The sequence below is a fragment of the Mirounga leonina genome, unplaced genomic scaffold (assembly GCF_011800145.1).
Source record: "Mirounga leonina isolate KUSES-001 unplaced genomic scaffold, KU_Mleo_1.0 Mir_180, whole genome shotgun sequence".
Lineage (NCBI taxonomy): Eukaryota > Metazoa > Chordata > Mammalia > Carnivora > Phocidae > Mirounga > Mirounga leonina.
The window spans coordinates 17,065,202-17,078,333 of record NW_023270469.1 but is presented as its reverse complement, the minus strand read 5'-3'; the positions used below and the strand labels follow the sequence as shown (position 1 = coordinate 17,078,333).

General features: G+C 42.9%; 1 protein-coding gene and 1 pseudogene across 1 annotated transcript in view; both read left to right on the top strand.

Moving 5' to 3' along the window:
• TANGO6 (transport and golgi organization 6 homolog) overlaps positions 1–13,132 on the top strand; it is a 190,041-nt gene that overhangs the window by 145,779 nt on the left and 31,130 nt on the right. Inside the window, exon 17 of the mRNA XM_035024893.1 lies at positions 4,537–4,650. Within this exon, the coding sequence (XP_034880784.1) occupies positions 4,537–4,650 (114 nt within the window). The remainder of the gene's footprint in view (positions 1–4,536; positions 4,651–13,132) is intronic.
• Positions 6,326–8,335, top strand: LOC118023631 (annotated as a pseudogene).

Below are 13,132 nucleotides of genomic sequence, written 5' to 3'. Positions count from 1 at the left end.
AGTTCTTGGGCCTCTGAAGAAAGCTGTCTACCTCTTGGGTGGTCCACATTTGGGACCTGTCTGTACTGTGATGGTGTTTGCTGGTAGGGAAGGAATATAAAGGATAAGATCAACCCATCAGTCTCTGTACTGGAAATTCAGGTTTTTCTTCTCTGTTGATGTCAAGATTTAACCTGTTTCAAGAGCATTATTATTTCCCCCATTTCTCCTTTTTCTTGACAAGAGCTGTGTTGCTTGAAACCAAATCCTTTTTTTTTTTAAGATTTAATTTATTTATTTGAGAGAGAGATCACAAGCAGGGGGGAAGGGTAGAGAGAGAAGCAGACTCCCCCTTGAGCAGGGAGCCCGATGCAGAACTCGATCCCAGGACCCTGGGATCATGACCTGAGCCAAAGACAGACAGTTAACCGAATGAGCCACCCAGGCGCCACTGAAACCAAATCTTGATAAGCATTTTCATCTTTATCACTCTCTGTGGGAAGTAAATATGATTTAAAGGAACCACAGTAAGAGGCCCATCCTCAGTACAGCAAGTAAGATGTGCCCAGGTGAGAAGTCAATGGGACAATCCACTTTAAATGTGGTGCCCAGAATTCCATAAACCTGAGCTTTGGGGTCTGATGCAAAGCCATCACCTCTAACCCCACTGATCCAAATTGATTACCGGTCTTGCCATGATGGCTACAGTTGGCTAAGTACAATTTGAGGATAAGTGGACCCCTGAGATGAGGACTCTAGTGAATGTCCTGGGGAACCCGGAGGAAGCTCAAGTAGCCATCAGGGTTCTCCTTCATGGCAGGTTAAGTGAGCGAGCTGAACGTGTATGAATTGAAGACTATACTGCTTTTTTTTTCTTTTAAAGATTTTATTCATTCGAGATAGAGCATGAGCAGGGGGAGAGGCAGAGGGAGAGGGAGAAGCAGGCTCCCTGCTGAGCCAGGAGCCGGACGTGGGGCTCAATCCCAGGACTCTGGGATCATGACCTGAGCCGAAGGCAGACGCTTAACCATCTGAGCCACCCAGGGACCCCGAGACTATACTGCTTTTGTTCTTAAGGTTTCTTTGTTTACAAAATAGAAGGACAGATGATTTAGTTTCACGAAGTTAGCAGACCACCTGAAATTTTAATAAAGCAAGCTCAAGGAAAAGGGATGAAGATGCAGTTGGAAAATTGAAGTCATGCTTTCATGATACATACCTCAACTCTGGTACCTTCTCTCCTGGAATTTCCCGAAGTTGGTTTGTGGTAATCTTGCCATTTGTATTATCTTTTTTTTTTTTTTTTTAAGATTTTATTTATTTATTTGACAGAGAGAGACACAGCGAGAGAGGGAACGCAAGCAGGGGGAGTGGGAGAGGGAGAAGCAGGCTTCCCGCTGAGCAGGGAACCTGATGCGGGGCTCGATTCCAGGACCCTGGGATCATGACCTGAGCTGAAGGCAGACACTTAACGACTGAGCCACTCAGGTGGTGCCCCTATATCTTTTTATATAGTTCTGATTATGCTTGGTATGTGCCAACTATTTTGGGGAGTGATGTTTTCCCTTATTTCTGTTGGCTCCTATCAAGTGTTAAATTGCTTAAGCTGATTTTTAGTATTTCCAGAATAATCATCATCTTCCTCTTTGTATGGCTCTCAGAAGTGGATATGAGTTAAGTGTTTTAACCAGTGAAGAGAAAACCTTCCACAGTGTGGTTTATTAGAATAGGTACACTGACCCTGAAAGCAGGCAACATGAAGATAACATAGGGTGGGTTTCGCCCTCTGGGAGGGCTTAGAAACAAAATAGAAATATTAAACCAGTTCATAAATTAGTAAAGACCTTACATCATCGATCTATTTGCCAAGCCTTTTAGAGGTTGAAGGCAATGTTAAGTGTGTCCTTGGGGTTGAAGGTGTGAGAGACTAACTGTGGGAGTGACTTGTTCAGAGTGGGTAGATGGAAGAGAGTGGCCATGTATCCTCCCTGTTTTGAGGCTTTGATGAGGGGTCTGCCCCAGTGGCCTGTAGGAAAGCAACATTATGAGTTGGTGATGGGAGCTTGACCTGAACAGAAGGCTGTTCTTGTCTCAAGATGATATCTACAAGAACATAGTAAAATTCTTATGCTTTAAAAACATTTTGCGGGGCACCTGGGTGGCTCAATTGGTTAAGTGACTGCCTTCGGCTCAGGTCATGATCCTGGAGTCCTGGGATCGAGTCCCGCATAGGGCTCCCTGCTCAGCAGGGAGTCTGCTTCTCCCTCTGACCCTCTCTCGTCTTATGCTCTCTCTCTATCTCATATTCTCTCTCAAATAAATAAATAAAATCTTAAAAAAAAAGCTTTAAAAAAATAAAATAAAAACATTTTGCATAATTGACCATCATACGTTTCATAGGATTTGGTCCTTGTGACAGGTGTTGAGGAAGGTTCGTGCATACTCCTCTGTTTACGGGCCTCTTCCTGATCATCCCGGATGGCTGATTGCAGATGGGCTGGGTCCTATCTGGTGCATAAATCACTAACAGCCTGTAGCAAGCAGGAGGCCATTCCAGCTGATCTCAGCAAGGCTTGTAATAACCAGCTCCTCTCCCAGTCATACCTTCAAAGTGGCACAAGGATTCAAGCATTGGCCTTTCAGGGGAAGCCCTTTTCCAGCCAGGATTCTTCTGCCTATCCCAGTGGTGGAATTAGTGCCTGACAGCCAGAGCCAGACCCACTGAGAGCTGAGGCACAAGCATGGCCTGCTTAGCACAGTGGGGGAGCAGAGGTGGCAAAGCCGGACACCAGCAAGGTTCTAGGCCAGGAAGCCTCAATCCACCAACTGTGGAAATCTAGGCCCCAAACTAAACCCAGAGGGAGGCAGGCAAAAGGCTTGGGAGTATCTGCACAATATGTGGCCCCAGACTGGTTTTCGTGCTTTAGTTACCAGACTGAATAAGCTCAACTTCCATGTGTCAAGAAGGACTCAGGCCTAGCTCTAACTTGTCTCTCTGATTTCAGCTCTTACCTTGTAAATACTAAGCCTGCAAGCGGAGGTAGCTATTATATTGTTACCTTTTGGAGGTTGCCCAAGGAATTCCTCCTGGAACTGAATTGCTTCTACCGTTAATGCCAGAGGCATGGAAGCCACTGATGGCCTTGGGTCAGGGTGTCCCAGGTTAGAAGCAGAAACAGCTCGCTGGATGTTATTGAAAAACAGCCCCCAACGAGTTGAGCTTTTCTGGGATTTCCCTTCACTTGCAAGATGCAAGTTTGTCTAATAGATGTACAACTTGATTAAGTGCCAATACATCACAGATGCAATTATATTTAAGAACAAGCTACTTCTTCTAATCTCTCTGCCATCACTGATTAATTAGACACTTTGAACTATGCCCAACTGTTTGAAAGCTGTGAAAAATACAACCTGCATAGTTAAAATTTCTGCACAAGCCTATTTCCCTGTTTGTGCCTGTATTCTTTTTTTAAACCTTTTTAAAAACCATTCTTTAAACATAATATGTATTTATACATGTTTCCAAACACACATTCTGGCTTTTTCTTATCATGGTTAGAAATCCTTCCATGGTTGGCCAAGAAATACACTCACGCAGTAAATGAAATAAAGTATGAGAGACCAGTTGAATAATATAGACTTACCTTCATATTGTTGCTGCCATTGGCCACACTTTGAAGATTTTTGTTTTTAATTTTTAAGCCTTACGGAATGCCTCAGAACGTTTTTTTGCCGTTGTTTTTAGTGGTATCTTTTTATTGAGGTTTTAAAATATTTTTGTACTTACCAGGAGTGGGGTGGGGGCAGGGTGATAACAGGGTATAGCAACGTTCTTATTTTATGACATATAATTATTAGCTATATATCTGGCACCATGCTGTGCTAGTAATTTCTAGTCTTTTCTGTTATAGAGCTGTCTTTTAAAGCAAATGAGCATTGAAAGACCTATTCCACACATGAAGCCGCCCAGGGAGACTCTGAAATTGGCCCCAGGTGACTGACATGGTGGGGTATGCTAGATTTGCAGGACTGGGACATCTGAACATGCCGAAGAAGATCAGTTTGACTATTTATGTATTTCTCTCTCCCTGGGCTGTAACTTTCATCAGTGGTGCATTCATATTCATGCGGGGCCTTGAACTCTGAAGCCTGCTCAGCTACATCTTCATGGTCCTCACTCCCTAAAAGTCACTTGTGTTTTGGGCCATCTTTCCTTTCTTTGATTTAGTCTCCTCAAAGGGGGACAAGTAACATGTCTTCCCATTTTTGAGGAAATATTTGAATTTGACCATACCTTTATTATATATGCGTATCCTTCCCAACTCCCTAATCTTCCTCCTAAATTCCAAACCAGATTTTGCCCTTTTCCAGAAAAGCCAAACTAAATCAAGTTCTCCACCACTAGATCGCTCCGTCTTTACTGAGAACGAGGAAACTATCCACCCCTCTCTAAGCCAGATTTTTCGTGATGAACGTGTAGAAAGTGGAATGCAGTTGACAAGCTTTATGTAATTGTGCAATCCTGATTTTTATTGACTTTTTCTCTCATCCTCCTAGGTAACAGCTTGCCTGATTGCTGTGGCTAAAACAGACCGTGAAGTTCAAGTGCGCAGAGCTGCCATCCACGTGATTGTACTGCTCCTTCGGGGCCTCAGCCAGAAAGCCACTGAGGTAAGTCGGTTCCTTGCCATTTGCAGCCTCCCTACATGTCTGGGTTTTATCTGTTTATCAGTCTTCCTTTCACCAAGGCAGCCTCAGATCTTTTCCCTGGGTGGATGCATGGAGATGAATCCATCAGCAGAGATTTTATTTTGTAGCAGGAATACTGTTTGCATCTTTAGTAAGAGTCCCTATTTCCTCTGTAGCAGTAGGCAAACTGCACATTAACTGCTGCAGGAAAACCAGAGCACAGGTTTATGGGTTGTGACTCTGAGTCCTGGCATTCTTCTCAGAGGGGCAGGTTCCAGGTGAGCTAAGTGGACCACACTAAGCCTGCCTCTGCCTCTGTGGCCTGAACTCTAGTGACTTGTCTTCCTGACTCATTTCGTTGTTGAAACCGAATTCCTGAAGGACCTCATTTAAAATGTTTCCTTTCTAGCTGTGAATTCAATCCAGGAGATTTTAGTTGCTGCATAAATTGAACTTTTTTCCTCCTCCAAATGGGTCTGGCTGGATTTCTCCCCAGTGTATGGCCCATATGGGAAGAAAAAAATATATATCCATATGTGTGCTAAGAATGAGTGACCTCGAAATTAATTTTCCTCTTGATTTTAATGGAAACTCATTCCCAGTTGAGTTTATAGGAGAGTTTATATTAATAATGTACTTCCTGATATCCACAAGGCTCATCTACGGCTGGCACATCAGTATTTAACTGTCAGTGAAGCCATTAGAAGAATGTTTGTTTTGTCAGACCTACAGGCTTTACTCATGATAGAATTTTGCCATATCACGTGTTTGACACCATTTTTATACAAGCACGGACTCATTAGTTATCCCCTAGTTATTATCTAGGACCTTGATGGTGGTGAGGACACACAGATCACAACTCAATAATGCAGATTAATTAAATAAATTGCTGTCGGGTACACACTGCCCTTGATGAGAATCTGCTCTACAAGAGGGAATTAAGAAAGTGTTTTTCATCCATCCTCAAGATCTACAAAACTCTTGGGGCGCCTGGGTGGCTCTGTCAGTTAAGCCTCTGACTCTTGATCTCAGCTCAGGTCTGGATCTCAGGGTCTGGATCTCAGGGTCATGAGTTAGGCCCCGCGTTGGGCTCCACACGGTGTGGAGTCTACTTAAAAAAAAAAAAGGGCGCCTGGGTGGCTCAGTTGGTTAAGCAACTGCCTTCGGCTCAGGTCATGATCCTGGAGTCCCGGGATCGAGTCCCGCATCGGGCTCCCTGCTCAGCAGGGAGTCTGCTTCTCCCTCTGGCCCTCCCCCCTCTCATGTGCTCTCCCTCATTCTCTCTCTCTCTCAAATAAATAAATAAAATCTTTAATACACCATGGTTATGTAAGTTGTTAACAATAGGGGAAACTGGGTGAGGGGTATACAGGAATTCTCTGTGCTGTCTTTGCAACTTGTCTGTAAATCTAAAATTATTTCGAAATAAAATTTTAGTTAAAACTCTGAGTTCTAACACTATTAAAATAAAGCTGTAAAGCTCTATGAGTGGGCTGCGGCCACCAGCATATCCCGGGGCTTCCCACTGCTGTGGCCGGCACTGCCCGCGCAGGCGAACGTAGGCTGTGCCCGGCTGACGGCTGGCCCTGCGCTGCTGCGGGCGCCGTGGCGCTGGGGGCTCCACACAGCTCTGCCGGGATAAAACGCAGCTGTGGTGCACCACGATCTCCTCCACAGGATGAGGGAGTAGTGGGTTCCAGTGGGGCTACTTGCTGTGCCCCTGCTTGCAGCCTGTCTGCGTATTCCACACCCACCCCCCTCTCCCATCTGTCTCCTGCTCCTCACTCATGCATGTCGTCAGGCAAATTTCTCACCTACAAGTGACTGCACATCTTCTGGTTGGAAGTCCTGAGATGTGCTCTTACGTGGGTTTCCAACTTCCAGCTGTGATTGGTACAAGATTTGGGAAGCTCTGACCCTGAGGTTTTATTGAGTGATTGCCCTTGATTTCCTGGACTTTGGCTTCACTGACAAACCAAGACCACGTCACTTTTCCGTATTTGAGCAGGCCAGCACTGTGGAGGCACTTTTGCAGCATCTGGGGCTCCAGAACCACAGGATGAACCTTTTGTTCATGATTACAGAGATATCATTGCTCAGGAGGTGCTCTGTAGGTTCGAGCAGAACTGATCTGGTCAGCTTACCATGAAGAGTCTCTGGCTGTCAAGTGCAGGTATATTTCCTGAGACTCACTGTCCTCTCCTTCTCCAAAAGCTTCTCAAAAATGGAGGCATGCTGTCATCCATCCTTACACGATTGATGAACTTCTTTGTATTCTCCCGAGGTCTCACCCCAGTCTTTGGGCTATAGACCCAATATTCTGAGAGTAAGCTGTGAGACATGTGGGCAGGGATACTGAACAATGACAGAAGTCAGTTACCCTCAGTCCCTTACACTATATCAACCAGAGAAAGAAGGTTAGAAGATGCTGGGTGGGAGCTCTTGCTTCTGTAACTGTTCCCATTCATTTTATCTATGGGCCATTGGATCCCATGAATCTCAATCCAGAGTTTTTGGAGCTGTATAGGAAAAGAGTCCGATTCTGGATGGCCACATTAGCCACTATCCACCGCTAGAGGATCCCATGGGCTTCCTGAATACATATATGGGCTTCATCAACTCCTTCTGAGCTGGAAAGAGTAACTTCCCTCTGTTACCTCCCCTACTCCCTTATGTTGTGTATTCCACTTAGGAATAAATGCCCCAAAGAGGTCCTGGCCACCAAACACTATTCTCTCACCAAAGTCCACCTGACTCACATGGGAGTCGGCATGTAGTTAAAAGCCCGCAGAAACTCTAGCTAAGGGTGACCTAACAGTCGACCTCCCATTCTTCTCACATCTGAGTGAGTGTATGGACTTGCCTCTGTCTTTGTGCCTCTGATGTGCACTACTTCTCACAGATACAGACAGACAGACAGACATTCTTAAAAGTCTTTTTAACACTTCTATGGACTCTGCTGAAATATTTAGAAGTACTAATTTCTGTCCCATCCTTGGCTGGAATCCTATAGTAAAAACTGAGGAGAGGGTGTCTCCTGACACGTCCTTGAATGGCTTTAAGGGCATGTGCTGTTTAAAGTTCTCTAAGCAACACAGCTCCAAGTGCCAGTGAGTCTCCCTTGTCATAACTTTGGATTTTGTTTTATCAGCTGCTTTTAATAATGGACATTTTGTTAAAATAGGCTTTGGGTTGAATAATGCAGTATTCTAAGTATACTTTAAGACTATGATTTATCTACATGTATTATATATATTTTCTAAGGATACTAAACCAGCAGATACTCTGGCAGAGTAGTAAACCTTTTAAACATGTTTAATTTCTGAATAAATTGGATTAAATCCAAACTATTTACAGAATTTCCTAAAATCACAGGATATTAAGGACCAGTAGCATCTGTGCCAGAGATTAACTGTTATTAGCTAATTCTAACAGCAAATAACAGTCTGACTCTTCATACCTCAGTGCTTAGAAGCACGTCCTTCCTGAGCTGGAGGGGAGGGGATCGTTGTATAGTCCAAATTACCATGCTAAATCTACATTGATTCCTTTTATGACAATTGCTTAATTTCTCATTGGTTGTCCCAGAGAGGCTTCCTCATATAGTTCAGTAATCCCTGTACTTTACAGTTAGGAAAGTTCCAGAAACTTAACGAACAAATACTGAAAGACCTATGAGCAAATGATGCTGAATATTTCTTTTTCTTGCCTTTTTTTTTTTTTTTTTTTTTAAGTAGGCTCCATGCCCAGTGTGGAGCCCAGTGCAGGGTTTGAACTCATGATGCTGAGATCAAGACCTGAGCTGAGATCAAGAGTTGGACACTTAACCAACTGGGCTACACAGGAGCCCTGTTGAATTATTTTTCTTCTTAAGCCACAGTTTCAATTGTCTTAAAAGAGGATGATTAAGTGATTTTTTAAAAAAGATTTTATTTATTTATTTGACAAAGCACGCAAGTGCATGCATAAGCAGGGGGAGTGGCAGGCGCAGAGGGAGAGGGAGAAGCAGGCTTCCTGATAAGCAGGGAGCCCAACAATGTAGGGTTCAGTCCCAGACCCTGGGATCATGACCTGAGCCGAAGGCAGACCCTTAACCAACTGAGTCACCCAGGCACCCCAATTAAGTGAATATTTTAAATTCTTTTTTTTATTAGCAACTTCAGGTATAACAACTGAAGCTGTAATAAATGTTTATTTTCTATTAATAAAAATGAATTTTGACAAAAGTGGCAAAAAAAAAACTCTATAAGTGCACACACCCTTAATGAATGAGAGAGTAAGAGTGTGTGTGTGTGTGCACGCACACAGCAAAATATCTGGTTAGTAAAGTGAGAGAAGAAATAGAAACTCTATCCAGAGTTCTCACATCTGTGTGTAGCCAGTGAAAGCAACACTCCTGGTCTTACCAGTATTTTTTTTTTTTTTTTTTTTTTTTTAAAGATTTCATCTATTTGCGAGAGAGAGAATGAGAGACAGAGAGCATGAGTGGGAGGAGGGTCAGAGGGAGAAGCAGACTCCCCGCTGAGCAGGGAGTCCGATGCGGGACTCGATCCCGGGACTCCAGGATCATGACCTGAGCCGAAGGCAGCTGCCCAACCAACTGAGCCACCCAGGCGCCCCCTGGTCTTACCAGTATTAAAATAATTTGTGGCCATGGAAGATTATTGTCACTTTCAAAAAACCATGTGAACGGAAAATCGCTCTCCGGTTCTCCAAAGCAGCTCTATTTTGCACTCACTGAAATTTATAAATTGTGTTTACTTAGTGAATAAAGAAAAGGAAATGGGATGGGATGAATGTATGATTCCTCTTCCTGGTGCATCCTTAAGGCCAGGTGTGTTAAATCTTGTAATCGTAGGTGTGATTATAATCAGCGGCACTTTAATGAGAAACGGAGATCATCACAAAGCTTTCAGTCTAAGATTTATCTTTTCTGCTGTTTTGCCCCCAGGAACAGCTGAAATGAAAATGCCACTTTGTTGATGAAATGGTGTGTGTGTGTGTGTGTGTATGTGTTTGTTTCTCTTCTAATCACTATTTCTGAAGTTACAGAGTGCCAAAAGATAATGCCAGGTTTCAGTGAATTTTCTCTTGCTGGTAGATGTGCCTGCCAAGGACCTCTGTGGTTCCAGCAGCTTGGAAAGGAGGCAGAAAGTCCAGTAAGAGGTAGGGGTTCAGAAGATCAGGAGATAGATTAGGATCAAAAAGGGAAGACGTCACAACCCCCACTCATTTGAAAGTAGCCAGAATCTTGTGCAATCAACACAATATCCACACTGGAGGGAGATACTGCATTCACTTTCTTAATGAAAAACTTATTTTCTCTGCTTGCCCTTGTTTTGGCCTTATGACCATATCTGTTAACTGTTAATTTATTCCCATTATAGCCTGAAGCCCAGGAGAAGCCAGAAGGAACTCCCTTTTAACCCATTCTACCTTACCCATACTGAAAATTAAATTTACTAGGAGTACCCAGGGGAGGAGGTATGTTTAGACCTGTGCCTTCTGTTGGCCTCAGAGTTAAGAACAGCCCTCCTCAACATGGAGAGGGTAAACTGAGCAACAGAATGAAAAAAATTGTGCCTAACTATCCAGGTCTTTGCAACTAACTTCCCAGGTCTTTGCAAAGTGACTTGTTTAAGTATTGTAGATGTTTAGAACATCCATTTTCATAAATTCATTCCAAAGACAATAATGAATAACTGGGGCAGTAATGGCTGAGTAATAGCCTCAGGCCCTCCTTCAGATAACAACTATAAATTCTGGACATAATATAGTAAGCAGCTACCTTGAGACACTGGAGAGTGCTCAACTGGAGTCTGTGCTCAGAGGAGAGGCATTGGACAGAGTCAGTTTCCATTTTCTTGGCTTTTAACTTAGGGACAAGTCTATTTGGGAGCGAATGCAATGCAGGAGGGCCAATGGTAGAGATACCACAGTCTTTCTAGGGGAACCAGAACACTGAATCCGGAAAACCACAGCTCCAGGACAGAGAAGGGAAATCCTGGAATGGGTAGATTCAGAGAAAGGCGTCCCAAATTCTGTCTGCCTACATGTAGAACTGACCCCTGAACCAAGCAAGATAAGTGCCCACTTTAAAAAAAAGAAGCAGCAGAAACCACTAATTGGAGAAGAACAAAATCTAGGGTCTTCTTAATTTAACATTCATAATGTCCAGGATATAGTCCAAAATAACTCAATATATGAAAACCAGGAAAATGGAAATATTCTCAATAGAAAAGAAAATCAACTGAGGCCAACCCTAAGATAATCCTGATGTTGGGATTTTAAAGCAGCTTTATAATTATCCTCAATGAAGTAGAAGAGAAAAATGCCTACAATTAATAAAAAGATAGAAATCTCAACAAATATTATGTAAGACTGATGAATCACTGGACTCTACCTTTGAAACTAATAATACACTATATGTTAACTAATTGAATTTAAATAAAATAATAATTCTAAAAATTAAAAAAAAGAAATCTCAGCAAAGAAATAGAAATGATTTAAAAAAGAGAGCCAAATGGAAGTTCTAGAACTGAAAACTACAATACCTGAGATTTTCTTTTAATTTTTTTAAATGTTTCTTTTTAGATGTTTTTTAGTTATTCATTTGAGACAGAGAGATACAGAGAGAGAGAGAGAGAGCATGAGCAGGGGGAGGTGCAGAGGGAGAGGGAGAAGCAGGCTCTCCACTGAGCAGGGAGCCGGACGCGGGACTCACAACCCGAGCCAAAGGCAGAGGCTTAACCATCTGAGCCACCAGGCGCCCCTGAGATTTTCTTTTTAATTTTATTTTATTATGTTATGTTAATCACCATACATTACATCATTAGTTTTTGATGTAGTGTTCCATGAGATTTTTTTTTTTAATCACTGAATGGAATTAAAAGCAGGTAGAGCAATAGAGATGATCGAATGTGAAGAAGAGAGAGAGAAAAAAAAAAAAAGATTTAAAAAGTAAGTGATCTAGAGTGACCAGGGGCTCTCAGAAACCTAAACCTATATTTACCCTGGGAGCAATGGTTCAGTATCCAACTAATTCAGTGTTGATGGCAACTTTATAGAACATAACCACCGTGAATAATGAGAATTGGCTGTAGAAAAAAGTTGATGATCTTAAAAAAAGGATGAGTGTTCTGGGACTGACCATAGTTCTAGATTTATTTAGATAACTACTACTACAGTCTTCTATATTGTTTACAAAAAGCTGACTTCTTAGAAGAACTGTGAAGTACTTGAGAACTTTGCACATGGGTTTACAGTGACTAAATGTGACAGCAATTTATGTGACTCTTGATCTTGGGGTTGTGAGTTCAAGCCCCACAATGAGTACAGAGATTACTGAGAAATAAAATCATTTATTTATTTATTTATTCATTCATTCATTCATGTATGAATGAGACACTGCACTCAACAGAGCAGGGGAGGGGCAGAGGGAGAGGAAGAGACTCTCAAGTAGACTCCCCGCTGAGTGTGGAGCCTGATACAGGGCTCAATCCCACAACCCTGAGATCATGACCTGAGCGGAAACCAAGAGTTGGAGGCTTAACCGACGGAGCCAGCCAGGCATCCCTGAAGATTTTATTTTTCAGGGGTGCCTGGGTGGCTCCATCAGTTAAACTTCTGACTCCTGATCTCAGCTCAGGTGTTGATCTAAGGGTCATGAGTTTAAGTCCCACGCTGGGCTCCGCACTGGGTGTGGAACCTACTTAAATAAAATCTTTTTTAAAAAAATGTGCCAGCATTTTATATTGAAACTTTCTCCCTTGCTTTTTAATATTAAAAGGTATTTCCTAGAGCATAGCTTTTCTTCCTTCTAATCACTCATTTTAGGTGAAAAAAAACCAACCTAGGGGCGTCTGGGTGGCTCAGTTGTTAAGCATCTGCCTTCGGCTCAGGTCATGATCCCAGGGTGCTGGGATCAAGCCCCACATCGGGCTTCCTGCTCCGCGAGAAGCCTGCTTCTCCCTCTCCCACTCCCCCTGCTTGCGTTCCCTCTCTTACTGTGTCTCTCTCTGTCAAATAAATAAATAAAATCTTAAAAAAAATCTGTACTCTATCTAGTAGGAGATAAGTAGTAGGCTTTAGAATTCATTCTTTCAAGATGATAAACAAGTCTTAACACCAGGTCCTGTCTTCAAAAATAAGCAAACCCTGGAAACATCCTTAGGGGGGAAGAGTTTGGGATTAATTACTAAATGATGGCTGGGTCAGGTTCTGAGCTAAACCCAGCCGCCCGCCCCCCAGGAATGATTTTGAATTCCTTCTTTGAGTCCAGTGATGGACTCTGATGACAGAAGGCTCTTCCTGATAACATGATGAATAGTGGTTTCACTAACATTTGTGTATTCAGAGGTTACTCTCCTAGTTCTTTGTCAGAGAGAAGGCAAACCCTGGCTTAGGAAGAGAGAGAGAGAGAGAGAGAGAGAGAGGAGAGAGGAAGAGAGAGAGAGAGAGAGAG